Source organism: Gallus gallus, chromosome 1 (genome assembly GCF_016699485.2).
Source record: "Gallus gallus isolate bGalGal1 chromosome 1, bGalGal1.mat.broiler.GRCg7b, whole genome shotgun sequence".
NCBI classification, from domain to species: domain Eukaryota; kingdom Metazoa; phylum Chordata; class Aves; order Galliformes; family Phasianidae; genus Gallus; species Gallus gallus.
The window spans coordinates 92,398,804-92,418,076 of record NC_052532.1 but is presented as its reverse complement, the minus strand read 5'-3'; the positions used below and the strand labels follow the sequence as shown (position 1 = coordinate 92,418,076).

At 51.1% G+C, this 19,273-nt stretch overlaps 1 protein-coding gene across 2 annotated transcripts in view; it reads right to left on the bottom strand.

Annotated features, from left to right (window-relative positions):
* Nucleotides 1-147: 147 nt before the first annotated feature.
* IGSF3 (immunoglobulin superfamily member 3) overlaps nucleotides 148-19,273 on the bottom strand; it is a 77,237-nt gene continuing 58,111 nt past the window's right edge. For both annotated transcript variants that reach the window (XM_015298225.4, XM_015298233.4), the window contains 4 exons: nucleotides 8,834-9,244; nucleotides 6,675-7,082; nucleotides 3,421-3,855; nucleotides 148-3,153 (listed from right to left, as the gene is read on the bottom strand). In XM_015298225.4, coding sequence (XP_015153711.3) covers nucleotides 2,903-3,153; nucleotides 3,421-3,855; nucleotides 6,675-7,082; nucleotides 8,834-9,244 — 1,505 coding nt within the window. In that variant the 3' untranslated portion in view covers nucleotides 148-2,902. The remainder of the gene's footprint in view (nucleotides 3,154-3,420; nucleotides 3,856-6,674; nucleotides 7,083-8,833; nucleotides 9,245-19,273) is intronic.

The following is a 19,273-nucleotide window of genomic DNA, read 5'->3' as shown; positions in this document are numbered from 1 at the left end:
ACGGAGTCGGTGCAGTGGGGAACAGGGCTGGAGGGAGAGGCTGCCCAATGGGGCGAGTTGGCTCCGGAATTCAGCACATCATTATGCAGAGACTGCATAAAGGTGCAATGAAAGCCCGTATCAGACAAACACCAGCAGCAGTATGAATCACAATTTCAACACAGTTTACTACAGTTCTCGGGTGTGTTGTATAAAACATGTTTTAGTGCAACATAGTACAAAGTTTTTTTGTTCTTTAAAAAAAAATCCCAAACATTTTTCCGACATCATGCATGGATAAGCTATCTCTCTTTCATCTTGGGTTCATAACAGAAAGTTACAGCAGAGAGAGTGGTCTGAAAAGCATCGTGTTGAAACTCATTAGAGTTCGCCTATAAAAACAGAGACGTTTGAGACTGGGCAACACACTGCCAGAACAATGACGAAACGTCACTGGCAAGGTACTTTCTGGGACCATCACAGGCGCTGATTCCTGGCAAAGCCTGGGCTCGATGCAAGAGCTCCTGGGCTGGGAAGGGGCCAGTTTTGGCCATGGGAAGGTGACCAGGGGAAAGCCCTCCACCAGAGCTCTGGTCCAGGCAGTACTGCTGGGGCGGCAGGCTGGGAGGAGGAGCTCAATTCAGATGCAGCGCTTGCTCTCCAAGGAAGAAGAGCTCCTGCTGACTTTCTCTTTTTCCTTTAAAGCTGAAATGAATTGCAGTTCCTGCCCTGAAGCAGTATGTACAAGAGACACTACATTTATGAAACAATACCCACTGGCTGCAGCTGCTGTTGTCCGTGTCACGGTTCTTCAGTTCCATTCACTTTTCATCCCACTCCTCTCTTTGCAGACTTCTTATCCAGAAAGGGAAGACAAGTGCGTGGGTGCGTGGTATGTGTATATATATATATTTATATATATATAGGACTGTGATATTATGCATAATTATGCATACGGGGCCAGTAAGCAATTATGTCTCAAGGAGAGAGACCTTGCAGAGGGATGAGTGAAATTTGGGCTTCTCAGCAGAAGAACCAAATACCATTCTGGTGGAGGAGTAGAGGCGACCGACATTAAAGGTCTGGCAGGCTCTCCCATCGCTGGAATGGGACCATCTGCATCCATGTGGGAAGATGCGAGCTCCTCTTGTCGCTCATCTTCTAGAGAATGTGCTGTGCAGATCTCCTACCCGAGGCTTCACCACCTCCAAAATATCAAGGCATCAGGGATCAACCCATGAGTGCTACAGAGCTGAGGTTCCCTTCTCTTCTCAAAGAGCTGTCTGACCCTCCTGAAGAGGACAGCAGCTGTAGGCATGGCACCTCTCTCAGACGAGGCAGGGGGTCTTGTGGTTGCACCCATCTGCCCCAGTTGGCTTCAGCCATGCTGCAAAAAAGAAATGGCTGGATTTGCCAGGAAGACATCAAGGAAGACAACAAAAGGCCGTTTTTGGCAAACATTTTCTTCCGCCAGACAAAATGCTTAGGGTGTATCGGGGAGGAGGCGGTTTCCTCCACAGGACACAGCAGGGGTACTTGGCAGTATGGGGTACTCAAGCATAGGTGCCCCATGTGGAGAGAGCCCCGGTTTGCTTTGTGAGAGCCATATCTTTCACAGAAAGAACAGCATTTCCTGTCACTGAGGTTGAGCGCAAGAGCAGATGACTTTGCCAGGAGAGAGGGCTTATGGTGAAATGGTTTCTCCTCCTAAAGCTCCGGAGATGGCGTATGCAGACACACACATGGGAGATTTCTCTCAACCCAAAGGAACCGGGGAGCCCCCAGGGCGTAGATGTGCTGCAGGCTCCTTATCCAGTCCAAGCTCGCACTGGGAAGCAGTGCAAGGTGCTGGAAACCCTGGTGACACGAGGTTACCTGCATGTCCTCGCTGTGTGGCTGCGACTGGGCTTCTTGGCTAAGCTGCCCAGAGACTGGAAATCCAACCTCTGGTACTTTCCCCCTTTCTTTAGTCATTGCTTTGGTCAAGTTGAAGCCTTCAGAGACTGGATCCAGCCACCCACCCTAGGCAAGCAGGGCACAGAGGGGAGCTGCCTTGTCAGAGGTGGCAGCGTGGAGATACGGAGAAGCCAATCTCTGGTATGCTGGACCGTAATAGGACTCTCTTGGCAACCAACAAAGTCAGAGCTTTCAGATATCTTCCTTCCATCCTCTCATTCAGTTCCTGGAGAAAAACAAAATTGCTTTTGTCCTGATTGCGAGTGCACTGAGCATTCAGGTTCTCCAATACCAGGAAATGCTCCCAAAAGGTGAACTGCCTCCTCCTGAGAGAACAGTAATTTGGAGGCACGAAGATGTTGAGGCTACAGCCAGTTTTGAGATGGACTTCCCAATACCCCAACTTGCCCATCAGGATGTGGTCCTGGCTTTATCAGCTATTCAAGAGGGAGTAGCTGGCTCAGCACTCCTTGGGAAAAAGACCTTCTTCGCCATGGCACAGAGTATCAGGAGGAAAAACAAGGTCTGTTTTGGTAAACAGATGCATTAACCTCCAAATGGTTAGAGATGGTCCCAGGACCAAAAGCGCCCCGGGAACTCCTTGCTCTGCAGAGAGGGGGAAGCCTACAGTTCTTTGGGAGACTAAACAGAAACGACGACAAAAAAGTAATGTCCCAAAGGACAACAGCTGATGGGATCAAAAATTAACAAGAGGAATATCTGCTATGTACAGCAAACGCACAGACCTCCAGTCTGTCTCGGTGGCTGGGTATGTTCCCACAGCTGCTGGAAGAAGCCTTGGACCTTCCCATCCACGCCGGCTGTGCGCTTCACAGAGCTCAGCCACCGCATCGGAGCACAGACGCTGAAACAACTGAAACGAACAACAAGAACCACTCTTCCTCAGGGCTCCTGGCGTGCCTCTGCCTCTCTCTCTCTGCATGTCCCCCTGGGAGCCTCTGCTCCTTTAGTCTATGGTTCCTGGGTGGATGCTGAGCACCGGTGGCTCTAGGCAAGTGGGTGAGTAGTTGAGGTGCGGCTCTTTTATCCACAGCAAGGGAACCCCATTCTTGCCTTCCGAGTTCTTGCTGGAGTTCCGGCTCTTGAACCGCACCAGGAGGATGGTGATGATCAAGATGCCGAAGATGGGGAATGGGTAGAAGAAGACAAAGTAGAAGAGGGCGTCATTGGAGCAGATGACAGACTGCAAGGTGGAACCTGAAAAGATGAAGGATGTCACATTTTATACCTTCTCTGCAATGCAACAGCCTACAAACTTTCAGAAACGTAAAACCAAACACTCATTAATCTGTATCAATACAGGAGATCACACTATGAGAAAAACATCAATACTGGAAAACAGAGCAGCAGAAAAAAAGGTATTACAGGCCATGCTTCAGGTTTATCTCCTGCTAAGAGTTTCGTGAGTGCTAGAGAACTCCCTAGAGAATGCGTGGGATGCTCAGGGATATTGGCTCTTCTCACCTGCATCCTGCACGTGAACAGCAACTGTGCCTGACTCCTCCTCAGCCAGCCGGTACCACATGCCGCTGGGGTCTGCCAGCCACTCCTCCACACGGCACGAGTAGTTGCCTGTGTCGGCACCACTGGCCTGCAGCACTGTCAGGCGGAAGAGCACTGCTGAGAGCCGCTGGAAGCACAGGCGGTCCTGCCAGCGACCCGTCCCAGAGTTGAAGATGGTGTCAAGGCCCACGCTCAGCACCACCTCCTTCTCCTCCTCTTCCTCCTTCTCTTCCTCCTCAGCATGGCCACCCGCCTCTTTGGCTCGCAGGTTGTACCACGTCACTGCAAAGTGAGACTTGGGGCTGGAGCGGGACAGAATGCTGCAGTCCAGCTGGAAGGACTCCTTCTCCTGCACCGTGAGGTTGGCAGTGGCCGTGTCCACCTGCAAGGTGGGCTCTGAGAAAATGAAAGAGGAGAGGTGAGTGTGGAGCAAAATGCTGTCTGCAAAGCCACCCTTTTCCAGTGCAAACACATCATCACGGTCAGAATCACAGAATCATTAAGGTCAGAAAAGACCACTAAGATCTCCCAGGCCAACCATCAGCCCATTCCCACCATGCGCACAAACCACGTCCCTCAGTGCCACATCTACCCTTCTCTTGAAAACCACCAGTTGCAATGCCAGGTGCAACTCAGGCAGAAACCAATGGCTTGACATGATCTGCCAAGTCCCACAAGCACCTGTGCAGCCAACCCCACAGAAGCAGCATCCTCACCTCGCTGCGCTCTGCCCGGCCCACAGCCAAACTGGAGCTAGCCTACTGCGTTGCTGCAGCTCACACGGCTACACTAAAGGATGTACCGGGAGGTACCAGCGGGCACTGAGGAGTGATCACTACCGCTCAGCCGCCAGAGAAAAGCGCATTTCACTCCACTCTTAGCGTGCCCGAAACTGCTCAAAGGACTTGAAAAATCAGTATGTCTAATGCGTGTGAGGATAGAATTTTTTTTTCAAGTGAGTTGGGAAGTTAATTAGTTAAGAGGCTTCTCTGCAGAAATGACCGCAGAACAGAAACAGCAAGGACTCTTCCTAACGTTTCTCTGTTTTTTCTCTTGCTGCAAGGCTAAAGAGATGTTTTCAGCTAACTGAGACAGAGTGGCCAGAACCTAAGATGAGTTGATTAAAGGCTGACTTCAGGAGCAATTAACATCTGATTTAGTCATCCTGCCAGGGAACACACACTCTGGGGATCACAATCAGCCCAGATCTAAGCTTTCATTTAAAGATTAAAAAGCCTTTCTTAATGCACGAGTTCAGCACGAAGGGCAAGGCAGCAGCTCGCTGAGGAGAGGCCCCTTTCTCCTCCAGCACTGACAGTAGGGCAAGCCCTACCTCTTACAGGTAGCTGGGTGTCCCTGTGGGTGATGGCACCAGGTGCCACTGTGCCCCAAATGAGGTCTGCAGGCTATGGGTGCCCTCCCCAAGCAGGAGGAGAATGGGCTTTGCACTACAGCACCCGTCCTACATGTTTTCCCTGTGGAAAATTTTCACTAAGGCCAGAGCTGTTAAGGCTGCAAGGAAGATGAGCGTTTTCAGCTCCCATCTTCCTCAGGAGATTCCTACAGGAATGAGGTAAGCCTTGAGATTTCAGGGACTTCTGAGGTAAGAAGGAGGAAGGGAAGAAAATGGCTTGTCAAAACAAACACAGCCTCCCCCATCTCAGCAAGTTAAACAGAAAGAGAACTGTACTCTCAAGATGCCAAGAGGCCTTTTTTTTCTCTTTGCTCACAACCATGGTACTGGAAAATGAGTATGGAGATCCTCACTAATGAGACGTGAGTCACAAGCTATCTATTTTTAAATTCAGTCATTTTTAGGTACCGCCTGCCATAAAGGAAAAACAAACAACAAAACACTTTATACATATTTATACATCTTGAATTAGTGCACCCCCGACTCATCTTCTTCTTCCCACTCCACATCTTCCCACAATTCAGAAAGAGCCTAAAGGACTTCCCTTCATATTCAGTCCCTCTTCCACCAAGTCTGGCAGTATTCAGCCTGAATGAGGAGCTGCACTCACACTGTGCAGACACACAAGATACAGGGACTGCCTGGGGGCTCCGGGGACCCTCTGCTGAAGCCAACTCACACAGAGAAGCTTTGAGAGCAAGGACTTTGTGAACAAAAGCTGGGCTGTCCCCTGAGACAACTCCTGCTCTGCAGCATAAATCTTCTCTGCAAGGAATTATAGCTAAAACCTTCCCCAAACCACACCATCTTGCTAGCTCTGTGGCAGAGCTACACGGCTGACACTGCTGAAATGTGCAGGCATAAAGCACCAAAAGATACTTGCAGAGCATGGGTTTTTTTCTTAAAGCTGGAAGGTACCCAGCGAGTCAGGACTATAACTTTTGTTGGACCTACAGCCTTCCATTCAGACAGGCATTTAATCTGGAGTCACTTGCCTCAAAGCTGCAGAATCCGTGTTTTCCAACACAAATTGCCCTCGCCTCTTGTTATGTATTATTAAAACTGACAGAACTGGAATTTCCTCCCTGCTTTGAACTTCTTCAGCACTTTTCCCACATAGATCTTGGAAAGTATGAAAAACATCCTAATCCCTACCTCCCTGTGTCTGCTCATGGCCAAAACAGCGGTGTTATGTAGTGGGGGCCACCTGAACCACTATCATGCCTTCTGGGCACCAAGTATCCACTCGTTTATACTGGCTGGCTCTTCCTAGCCAGCAACCAGTTGCCTGGTCCCAACCCACAGAGCCATGGAGCCACATGCCCTACATGCGCTTCTTTACCTGTGGAACAGGGAGCAGCATCGTGCCAAACTGCCTGCACATCAGTGAATGCCTCGACTCCGCTGCTGCCTTCTTCCTAAGCAAGGACCCTGCACCTTGGGCACGTGTCTGGGAAGCACAGAGTGCTTCTGCTGCCTCACTTTCAATCCAAATGTGAATAACATATAAAGTTCATTCTACTGAATATGACAAATGTGCTGTTAAAAAAAATAATACAGGTGCAGTGGTGACAAAATCCCAGATCTATCTAAGCTACGTCTGCAGGGCTTGCTGCACGCTCCTTTCAGAAAAGTAAGGGGGCAATGAAGACAGCCAAGAAAGTGTTGTCATGGCCCATAGCACAGTGGTCACACCCTCTGCCCAGACCTACTACCAACGACACACAGATGGTGCCCTGTTGCACTGGTCCAAGAGGGCAGAGAACTGCTCAAAGCCAGTGGCACGAGATACCCTCCTCACCTGGCTGCTTCACAGTGAGGGTGGTGAGTCCAGAGAGGTCCTCTGCCCGCTTATACCAGCGGTCACTGGGGTCAAGCAGCCACTCCTCCACACGGCAGTCATAGGTCCCGCTATCCCGCACAGTGGCGTTCTGGATAGAGAGGAGGTAGAGGCCCGGTGATGGGCTCTCCAGGTGGAGCCGGCTCCGCAGGTTCCCCAGTGTTGCCAGGTCCCCGTAGCGCAGAGTGCTCTGACGGCTCAGCCGGGCCACAGCTTCCTTCTCTGGGTGGCCTGGCCGCCAGACGTACCATTCCACCTGGAGCTGTGAGGACGGGCTGGTCCGGCTGCTGACCTGGCACTCCAACGTCACCCACTGGTTCTCCAGCACCGTGATGTTCCTGTGGGTTTGGTTCACGTGCAGGCGGTTATCTGCAGGAAAGGACCACAAGAAAACAAAGAATCATGAAGGTTATGATCACGTAGTCTGGCTGTCAACTCATCACCACCACGCCCGCTAACCATCTCCCTCAAATGCAAGGTGACCGAAGGCTGCAAGGGTCCTTCGTCTCCCCACATGCCCTTCCCTCGGGGCTACAATCCTGTGGTGTGATGAAGAAAAAGAGGAAAAGGAGGAAAAAAAGAAAGAGAGAAGGAAAAGAAAATGGGACTGGCATTTCTCAGGGCCTTCTGACCATTTGGCACGGAGAAGTGGGAAACCCCACATCTCCTACTAGGACTTGGGGGGTCCCGAGTGCATGAAACCTCGTGAAGGGAGGTCACATCTCAATCTTTTCACATTTTCCTGTTGTAGAAGGCATGAGCCTGGTCACACCCCAACCAGTAAGCTCTCCTGCTGTGGGAAAAGGGAAAAAAAAAGCAGAGGAGGGACAGCTGATTATAGGGAAACACCACTGCAAAACGAGAAGTGGCACAAGGGCAAAGTCACATAGCGTTTCGCTGCATCGGGAATGCCCCTGGTTTTTGCTCCATAACTTCATCGATACAGCAGGAGTGATTGCAATCAGCTCTTTTATGCAAAATGACGTGTGGTACACTCCTCATTCCTCCACGACCTCGATGAAGGGGCACAGCTTGGACTTCCCTGGTACAGCTGCTGCACTAGGCAACGGGCACTGCACAGTGAGAGGCGGGTGATGCAGAGGAGGGGCAGATCACAGCTTTCCCCTCCCTGACCGCCCCACAGCCATCTCTGGAACTTGCAGATGGAAACAAGCAGCTGGGACCAGCAATGAGCACTGTGTTCTGGCACGCTGTGCTCCCTGCACAACCAGGAGAACAAACACTTAGGGCACTGGCTGTGGACCATATCCAATACCCTTCCCACACCCTTTCAGACAGAACCTACGCTGAGCTAGCCAAATCCAGACAAGAGAAAATTAACTTAGCATCTTACTCTGGTCCTGCTACCCAGCTGTTTCCTCCCTGCCTGAAGGATTTTCTTATTCAGAAATAGGCATCTGAGGCAAGCAGGAGCACAGCAGGCTTCTTTGTGAGGTAATGACATTCTGCCTCAGCACGCGAGGGGTGCAGACTGCTCTCAGAGATGGTCTTTGCCCCTCTGCCTCCCCTCTTTGCATGAAATCAGGGCGCTGTCTCCAGCTTATGCCGGCCTGTCTTTGCCAGGGATGTCCTTTACCACAGAGAACACCACCAGAGCAGATTTCTCCCCTCCTGGCAGCCAGCTCCCCCACCTCATTAAGCTCATTACTCACATCTCATGCATACAGTGCAGAGGGAAAAGACATAAGACTCTCCACACCTGCCAAGATGTAGACTGTGTGCAGCAAAACATGACAATGCTTTCCTAGGCAGGCACACAGCAGTTCTCTCTCATTAGGTCGCTAGCTGACACTCTTGCTACATGATGCTCTTGTGGATAAAGAAACCAGGTTGGTTGCAGCAGCTCCTCCGATAGAGGGGGGCTGACATCCTTCACGTGGGACACTGGAATGTACATTAACCCAGTCTAAGTGAAGGAGGGTCACACTGCTGGGAGAATATCCCTTTGTGAAGGAATGCACAGGCATAAGGGTGCAAAGAGTGGGTGACAAAACCGAGAGGCAAGAAGAGCGGGGGACCCCAGCTGCTCAGCATGAGATGTGCACAAGAGTCAATGCTCTATCACCCATAGAGGACCCCACCAGCACACTGTGCAGTACCTGGCTGCTTGACGGTGACCTCAGTCCGCCCCGACACCTCCTCCGCCAGCTTGTACCAGGCGTGGTTGGGGCTGAGCAGCCACTCCTCTACATGGCAGTAGTAGCTGCCGCTGTCACGGACCTCAGCCCGCTGGACCGTCAGGCTGAAGAGCCCTCCCGACGCTGAGCGCTCGAACTGCAGCCTGCCCCGCAGCCCCTCCTCCTCGGCGTAGGTGCCGTACTCGAAGGCTGAGCTGTGGGTGGTCTTCAGGATGAGCTTGCCGTCGGCGTCGGAGGGCTTGTGCACGTACCACAGCACGGCGAAGTGCGAGTCGGGGCTGGTCTGGGATTTCACTGAGCAGTTGAGCGGGATGGGGCGGTTCTCCACCAGGGTGATGCTCCGCTTCGACTTGCTCACTTGCAGCTTGGTCACTGCCAGGGGGAGACAGAGGAGGGTGAGAAAAGGTAGGGCATGAACAAGGAAGAGAAACTCACCTGTTTGGGGAGGCCCCGAGAGCTCTCCCCTAGCTGCACATGTGGCTGCACTTGCCTGGGTCCCACTTGCACTGGACTTTCAGAACAAAAGCATTTAGATGCAGTCTCACCAAAGCCCTCTTTTTTTGCTTTCCTTCTACTCCTGAATCCTCCCACCAGGTCCTTTCAGCAAGAGACTTGCTGTTTTCATAGTTTCTCCTCTAAAATCCTCCTTTTCAACTCACTGTGGTCTAAGCCACCAAACACAGCAAGAAGGCTACACCCCGACTCAACTTCCCTGTCTTGGCAACGGTTCTCTAGAAACGAGGGTGAGTTTTTTGATGATGAAATCACACAGTTTGCAGCTTATACCAATGATCTATTGACCAGTTCCACAGAAAACCATTTCCGGGCAGAGTGAACTAAATGAGCCTCTCCTGCTGTCACACTGGCGGGACAAGCAACACATAGACAGGCTACAGCCGGAGAAGTGGTCAGGAGTGCCAACCCCAGGTCCACTATGCATTGTGTAACCTGAGAGAAGCTGCAGACACACCGCTGCTCTTGCTTCCCAAGCGTGACGGCAGTTCCCATGCTGCTAGCTGAGTGGTCACAGCATCAAGGACAAAGTTAGGTCTTGCCCATGTAGGGCAGAGAGAGACGCTGGTTTCCAATTTCACCCTCCCTGTAGAAGCAGATAGAGCCTTCCCCTGCATGTGTTCAAGCAGTTGCAATGAGTGTGGACCAAAGGCGCTGCTGCTTGCAGAGGATACAAGGCGCCCTCATGTGACACTTGCACTGGGTATGCCCTGGAGGAAAGCTCACCAGCTAAAGGGCAGAAGAGACATGCAGCTTCTGCCACCACCTTCACCTGAGTGCCAACACTCAGGCGTAACAGATGAAGGGTGTTCCAATAACACCCTATAATAGTTTGCCATAGCTGAGACACAGCAGAAGGCCCAAAGCACTGTGCTGTTCCAGCCAGCCCATCGTGACCTCGCCCAGCTCCACCACCACCTTGCATGGCTGCACCCCTCAAACAGGAGGCTGCTGAGCGAAGAGTCCCCGTGCACAATTTGCAGATTTCTTAATGAAACCCATTAGGCATCAGAGGCATAGCAGAAGCGCAGCATTACAGGCACAGAAGACTGAAATCTGCCAGGGGAGCTGTGCAGATCCGTGCCCTGGAAACCCAGCCCACGCATCCCATGTTTGCGAGGAAGACACGCTGCCTCCTCTCTCACTTCGAGTTCCGCCTTCCTTCCAGCTTCCCCCGGACCCCAGGGTCTCAGATGCCTGCTGGCATAAGCGATGAGTGACGGAGTCCAGGGAGACAGAGGGTACACACAAACAACATCAAACAGAAAGGAGAAACTCCCGCTACAGTGACACTTCGTGCTCCAATACAGTATCAGAGATAGGCATCCTGGTAACCCACTCCCCTGGAGCCCGCCTTGCCCACGGCATTAATAAGTATGCTAATAAAGTCTGGATGGCTGTGTTATGGGCATGGCACGCAGACAGTGGAGGGAGGGAAGGAGGGAAAGCAGCCCCTTGTTCTTTCTCTTTAAAGACTTAATGGAGAGATTTAGCATCACATTGCTGTATTTCTGTGGCACCCCCACCACCTGACACACACCACCCATCCATCCCCTTTGTTTCAGCTCAGGACAGCAGCCTCAGCTGCCCGCCCATCCCACCTTCTGGGCTCACTGCTAGTTAAGGAAGGTTATTTCAGGCATTAATCAATCTTCTGAGTCCCCAGGAGAGGAGCCAATAACGTGGAAGGTGATGCTCGGCAGCTTCCTTTCTCCCCCAGCCCCCTTTCCAAACAGTTTATTTTTAATTGGTGCTGGATTATTTTCTGCAACCGTTACTAAGGAAACCTCTGTTACTATAGCAACTGTGTATGTTAAGTCAGTAGCTCTATATCTATTAAAATGCAGCATATACACACGCTATGTGTGGCGGGGTTGTTCAACACCAAGATGCGTGTTGGGAATTGGTGCTACCCCAGCGTCCAGGCCTGCAGCAATGGGATGATGACTTCTGCAGTGCTCCCCCTGGGACAGAAGGCCCCACAGGGAGCCACAGCTCTGACATCCTGCTAGTTAAGGCTGCTTCAATGCAAAGCGGATCTCATCGTGCCCCGTGCGACTTGCCAGGTCATGTTTAAGTCACTGCATGACATGGAAATCGTTGCAGCTGCTGAATGTGACTGCAAGAAGACTGACATCCCCTGCACCCAGCCAGCCAAACCTTGCCCTCTGACACCGAGAAACTCCCTTTCCTGGCCTGGGGATGTGCCTGGGCAGAGGGCCAGGAAGGAGCTCAGCCTCCACCTGCTGAGTTGATACAGGCTGCCTCAGGGTGCAGCATGCTTCACTGAGCACCCAGTGAGGTTGTGGATGCCCCCTCTCAGAAGCCATTCAAGGCCAGGCTGGTTGGGGCTTTGAGCAACCCGGTCTAGTGGGAGGCATCCCTGCCTATAGCAGAGGGCTTGGCACTACATGATCTCTAAGGTCCCTTCCAACCCAAACCATTCTGTGATTCTATGCCCAGAGCACCCAGGTGGTGGGTGCAGCTGTGTCAGCTGGCAGGGTTACGGGCGGCTGCTGCTGTGCTGTCAGGAGGCTGATGTTCTCTTAGCAGCCTCCTGAACATCTGCTTAGGGAAGGAAACAGGTGCACGTGTCTAGGTGAAACTACTCTGCATATTATCGACAAGCCATAATCCTGTTGCCACAACATCTCCCAGCTCCCAAGAGGGTGCCAGTAAAGAGGATATCATACCTTGACGTGATGTAATTGGCCCTGCATATGCTGTTGAGGCTCTCAATTTACACTGGCAACAAGTCACGGTTACAACCCTCACATTTTTCATAAATCAGCCACAAAAAACTGAGTGAGATCTTCAGCAGTGCTGGGGCCCTTGAGCCAGCACCAAGGCTGCACATATCAGCTGCCCAATGACAAAGAGGAATGCTGTCCTGCACCAGTGGGGGCATCCCATCACGTCTGCTGGAGGACAGCGGGAGGCTAAATGGGTGATGACTGGAGCTGGAGCCCGGCCAGGACGTGAGGATGCTACATCCCTGCTTGGGTGGCAAGGTTGGCAAGGATTCTAGGTGTCCACAGAAGGTCTGCACACTCTCTAGCCATCTCACCTCACACGGTGTCCTCCAGCATTACAGGCCTTTTGCATTAATTCCCAGGCTGAGGGTCGGGCCCTGGAACAGGCTCCCCATGGCTGTGGTCATAGCCCCGAGCTGCCAGAGTTCAAGGAGCATTTAGACATCACACTCAGATAAAAGCCTTGAATTTTGGATGTTCCCGCACCAAGCCAGGAGCTGGACTCGATGGCCCTTGTGGGTCCCTTCCAACTTGGCATATACAGTGATTCTATGAGGTCCTGGAAGCTTGCACCTGTGGGATGGGGTCCAGGCCTGGCCCACCTAACAGCCACAGCAGGTGACAGCATGGCTAGGTACTCTGCAGTCTAATATATATCACGTGGGTTTTCTGCATGCCACAAAGCAAGCAGTCTCCTCAGGCCAAGCATTTGGCAAGCACAGTTATGCAGATATTCAGGAGAAGGGAAACCAGTCATCAGAGAAGGAAGGCATGATGCACAATACAGTTCTGCTGCTGCTCCTCGCAGTGGTTAAGGTGGGCGGCTTTCTTGCCTCTATTTCCTAATCATCAGGCAGAGGTTACAACACATCTTTAGTAAAGCACTTTGTGATCTGTAACTAAAAATGCTCTGATACAACAACGCTCTGTCTAAAGACTCTTCACATTCCCTCACAGCTGTCAAGAAAATACAACAGCAGCCCTCTGCTAAAAGTTTACCTTCCATGTGGGGACCACTATCACCGTTATGGCAATGACAGTATTCAACTGTAGCTGAAGGTGTCCTCCCCCCCATCACAGAAAATACCATACAAAAGCCAACGTGCCCCCATTGCAAACAAGAAGGGGGCTGCCAGCTGAGGGGCAACTGAACTCCACATGCCCCCAGGCAGCTGCCATTGGGTAGAAAGGATGGGCACGGAGACAGCCATCAGCAACCCACAGAGCCCCCAGGGAGCCTGTTGTGGGCACAGGGATGCAGAAAGGACTGCTGTGTCCCACTTTGGAGACTGTGACCCTCTGGGGAGCGCTCCTCCAGATGATGTGCTTTTCTGGAGAGAACTGGTGAAGTACTCAGTTTTCCTGGGGACTGCCCTACTTCTAAAAGCCTCCACTGGGATCTCACTGCTTGGAGGTGAGGGCTATAGGGAGAGAAGAAACGGGGACAAGCCAGCCTGAGCTCACGCAGGGTTTGACAACAGGGATGGTGTCTAACAGGTCAGCCAGGAGAGACCTATTTCCAGAAGCCCCAGGATGATATTCATGCACAGGACCTGAGGGGCACCAGTCACACTTCAGCACAGCTGACAATGGCTACACACCCAGAAGTGCCTCATCGTTTCCCCGAGAGCACCCTGTGCCCTAAATCCTACTTGCCTGGCTCCAAGAGACCTGTATGCAGATGACCACTCTGCCACAGGCTGAGACATGGTTTAACACTCAGCACCTCTGCCGCCTCTTCCATAAAGCACAGGTGAAGAGCTTCTTCCGCCTTCTCACGTGTCGCAAGGGCACACACTGATGACCATGGGGAACAGTGGCAATGGGAGCAAGCACGCACAATGACCACATAACAAGGGATGGGTGCCTTGTGCTCACCAGGATAGCTGAAAGTAAGCTAATGCACAAAGGAGAAGACGTAGGAGCTGGAGAGAGGAGCCAGAGGAAAGGTGTTCGCATTAAGGAGAAAGAGAATGGGTCCTATGAGGAGCTTGCTCGATAGGCTTAAGTGTTGCACAGAAATCACAGCAAAGACAAAGACTTCCAGCACCAGCACAGTCTCCCAGAGGGGCCGGGAACATGGCAGCACAGCTACCGACTGCTGTTATTCTCTTTTAATAGAACACAATCCCTACTGAAACTGGATTAGTGAGTTTGCAAATTGCATTAGCCAACATGGGCCTCTGCTGGTGCAACAGGAGTAGGAGAATGGGAAATAGCATTAGACTTTGCCTGCCATTATTACTGCCGTTATTAACTTGTCACTTTACTGTAGTGTTCCTATAACAATGAATTATTGCCTGCAAACAGGCTGACATGATTGAATTACCGTGAGAGCAGCTCCACGGAAAGGAGAGGAAACATTAACCCCTTCTGGAGGAGCCGCTGCCCCTTCTCAGGTGGGCCAGGCCTTGGTGAAGCGTGCATTTGTGACCTAGTAGGTCTCCTTAAAACCCAGGAGCTGCACGTCTTCAGGCATAGATGGAGAACGCTGTGTGTGTCGCTGCAGGGATGGAGGAAGCTGGGAAGACAGTGGCTCTGGGGTCCAGGACCTGCAGCCAAGCCTGGGGACAGACCTCACAGCCTCCCTGAGAAACCACGTCTCCCTGCAAGACAGCAAGGACTCGGGGACAATTTACCTTGGAGGAGTAAAAACAAACACAGATATAACCGAAATCAAAATGCCCCACAGCTCTAAAATTAGAAACCTTTCTGTCAAACCCTGAAATAAATGTGTAAGTCTTGCAGGAGAGGGGAGGGGAGGGAATAAACGGCTCCCAGCATGAGTTGTGCCTGCTGTCAGAGAACAACGTACGGCTCACTGATCACTTGTAAATTAAAGTATGGAGATAGGATCACCGGAAGATAAATTCAGTACCAAGCTACAGCCGCCAAGGATAAAGAAAAGAAAAATAACACACAGATATTTAATCAATCCTTCATCAGAAAGAATTTGAACAAAAGAGTTCTACGTCAATTAGAAAAAAAAAAAAAAAGGTAATTAAACATAGCCAAAGAGCAAGTTGCAACACATATGGCAGCACCACGCACAGACTCCCGTGTCATTCTGGAGTTGTTATGTCATTAATTGTGGCCATTAATGGCCACAGTTCCTCACCGAGTGTCAGAAAGACACCTGAAAAGTTCGAGGTGCATCCTAGCCCGGAGCTGCTCCCCCTAACTGTGACTGCAATTTGTCGTCTTCCTGCTCACTGTGTTTGACTTGTGCTCTTTCAGAGGCTCCCACTGAACAGCTGGCTGCTACACACAGTGAGATGAGAGGCTAAGAGTGACACGAAATGCCATTTTCTTGCCATCCGGAGAGCAAGCCCCCTGGATGGACCTCACATAGGATTGTGAGGCTTTCTGTACTACCTGCAGTAGCTCTGCTAGCCCCAGCTGTCAGTGCACAGGAAGACGCAACCAAATCCATACAAGAGCTCACTCACTCTGCTCATCGTTAATTATTTCTTTTCACCAGGTTAATTTGCTGCAGTGGGATCAATGCTGGCATAAGGAATGGGACAGGACCATGCAGCCAGCTTGAGTGCCAGGGCTAAGGATCATTTCCCTCTGCACAATCAAGTGCTAGATCAGCTCCACTTGCCTTATGAAACCTAAACTCATGATTCATGAGTTCATGATACTGCTGCCTCCATAAACTAATTGATGAATCCATCTATTGTGTGGAAGAACAACTGAAAGAAATGAGCCATCTGACATTTCTCAACACACTGTCATCTTAAACTTCTTAAGGACAGAGGAAGTATTACAGCGGGATAGACTACAGATCCATCATTCTCTGGACTCTATGCTTCCCTATTATACGGGACAGGGAAAACTAGGAATTTTATTTGACAGCATCCCAAATTCCTACTTAAGCAAATACAATGGCCCTGGGAGACAGCTGTTATGTATACACGTTAAGACAAAAGACTCCAAGCCATAGATTTAGCGTGTCCATAGTTTCCCATTTTGACGTAAGCAGACTGCAGCTTCAGTGAACCCAGCATCTAAGTCTTCAACCAATGTCAGGACAGGCAGGCTGACTATGTAGGTGGTTTAGCACTGTCGTGCCGAAGAGCAAAAGTTGCTGAGAAGCCATCACCTGCAGTAGAAGACACCCCAGCCCATCAGTTGAACCAACACTCAGGGAGGCCAAGAGCAGGGGATTCACAGTAATTGGGACTGGGCTACTCATCTCATGGAGTCCAGCAGAAGACCTTGGGCTCCACGGACTGGGGAAAGGAGAAGAGTGAAGCCAGTGCTCTCTGCCCAAAGGGCTGGCAGTACCAGGGCCACCCAGATGGCTGCTTTTGAGGGCTTCAATGACACGAGGGATGCGCAAAGCTTTGGAGTGAGGAAATGCTGAAGGACTGCTCACTGCAGAATATTTTAGTCCAAGGAGAGCAAACAGCAAATCAATGACAAGCTGAGGAGGTTGGGGAGAAGACATTCAAGACAATATCGAAGAAGTTTCATGGGTGCAGTCTGTGAATAGGCTGATATTCTGTTTCTGTATAAGCATACTCCAAGCAGCAGTGGAAGGCCACTCATGAGGTATCAGAGAGAGAGAGCAGCACAGAACGCTCTGAAATGGAAGTGAAAAATCTGAAGTGCAAAAAGTAATTGGGAAGAGCACTAATTAGAAGGAGTAGCATATTCTTCACACAGTCCACATCTCCTGATGTCATCGGTTTTGGGGTTGAGAAGCAATGCATCCTGCAGTAAGATCAGTGGGCACATATGAAGCAGGTTGAGCAGAGTTAGGGTCCTGCTAGGTGCAAGGAATGCCAGGATACATTCCAGCTTCTTAACTTTGTCAAATTCATCTGAGTTGCTTCACACATTTAAAATCCAGCTTCTTGGGCTATGCCCTTGGGTGCATTTTGCAGGCTGGAGCCCCATGGGAAGCCCTGATTTTAACTGACCGCAGTCAGCAATGTGAACATCAGGCTTACAGCAACAGTTCACAGGCAAACCTGCAGAGGAGCCAAGTACATTCCCACATCAGCGAAGAGAAACCAAAGGGCAGGAGAAACCCAAGCAGCTCTGATGCCACAAGGCCAACGTCAGCACCCCTGCCACGGGACCGGGTATGTCACAGCACATCCGGCACAAACTCCTTCCCCCTGCTCAGAAGTGGGCTCATGTGGACATGGCAGCCTTCTTGTGGGAGCTTCCTCACGTGGATGTGTCCATGGGCAAAACTCCACCTCAAATCTGTATTTACAAAGCAATGCCCTGGAGACATTTAATGTGATCTGAGCACCTGACCTAGCTGTTCATCACAGCAGAGTTAGGCTAGATGACCTTTAAAGGTCCTTTCCAACTCAAACAATTCCATGATTCTATGATATCAGAAGGTATGCTACACAGCACAATAGCAGTGAGAAGACTGGGCTCTCACGGGTATATGACAATGACAATACAGAGAGATGAGGGTGCTGGGAGCAGGTGTGGAGAAAAAGCACACCAGGGTACCAGCCTGGGATAAATAACTGTGCCAAAGAGGCAGCAGCAAGCCCAGCTGCCCCAGGACACCCAACCCAGGGCAAACGTGCAAGGCTAAGAGGCTGCCATGAGTATGAGCCCAAGGGAAAAGAGGTGGAGGAAGCAAACCCACCTGCGCCAACTGGAGGAGAAAAAGGGCTCCAGCTGGGCTGTTAATGCAGGTCTGCACAAAGTCACAGCCCTGAATCATGCACCACTGAGCCTCCTCCTCCTGCTTGCTGAGCGTGCTGAAAGCTGGCAAGGAGGAGCAGCAGCACTGAAGCAGGACAGCAGATCTCACCTGTGGGCAGCAAGGGGGAAGGAGTGAAGCTCTGAGCACATGGGGGACAGGAGGCTGCTCTGCACCACAGTCACGGCTGCTGACCAGCGGCCTCCTGTCCCTGCTGAGTGCCTCTTGAACTCCTCCATCACTCAAGCAAGAGCACAGCTATTTGCCAGATGGAGCAGAAGGCTTTAAAGCAGGGAAGCTGTGGTATTCTACAGAGTAAAACCACTCTGAAATCAAGCAAGCAGCAAACTTGAGATAAGTTTCCAGACTCTACTTGTGCAGGGAAGTTTCCACCTCATTAATTTTTGCTGTTGAACTTTATTGTTGGATTCTTCCAGCAGCCAAAAGCATTGGGTTTCAAAGCACGCATCTTGTGGTCCACACTCATTTGAGCCTCCACTGAAGAGTCTGGGAGAGGTCAGTACACCACTGGCCATCAATGTAGAAAAGGCCTCTTCCATATCCAAACACAGGAGGACTCCTTGCACATAAACATTATTAAGAAATCAGAAGGACGAAAGGTAGTAGTACCCAATTTTCATCTGTTAGAGGAAGTCTGACAGACCTCTGCAAGTGTCTTGGCAACTGTTTGAAAAATCAGTCCTCTCCCATTGTTAAGAATGCCATAAGGCAGTTTATTTTTCCAGTTCTTCTTGTCCTCCCAGCATCTCCAGTCTGTATGGTCACCACCTGCTTGGCTGCTGACCATGTCTGTAGAAGGAAGGATGAGTAGGATGCTGATCTGCCTCTCTGCAACCACCAGGGACAGCTTGGACCACAAGGTAAGGGTCCTCTTCTCTCTCCTCAGGTTTCTCCAGCCACCCAAACTCGGCGAGGCTGCTGCCAGGGGTCACCTTTAGAAGCGACAGCTCTGCGCCCCTCCAGGCACAGGACAGCTGGGGCAACAAAGTCCTGTCTCACCCTGATCCCAAAGAAAGTAAAGGCACAACTGCTCCCCCCCTACTCCAAGGCCAGCTGAGGAGCCTTCTCCCTCCCCCTCCATGTTAAGTTTCAACCAGACAGCTTCTCATAAACCAAACTTTACGGAGCAGCCCCTGGAGAGACCCCGGAAGCTAATTAATGCTCTAATGAAGAGCCTGACGTCTTGTTTGCTCGATAGCTCCCAGGTCAATCAATCTGTCATAGCCCAGCTTGCAAAAAAGCAGCAAGAAGCCTAGCACCCCGGTGTCTACTCAGTTCTCATCTCCCTTTGCTCCTCCCCATCTCTCCTCCCACGTTCATTACTATCAAAAAACCCAGTAGCAAGAGGACAGATTTATAGAGGTGATTGCAGCTTCTCCCCGTGTGCCAGCCTCAGGATTAGTCACAAAAGGGCCGGCGGAGAGATGACGC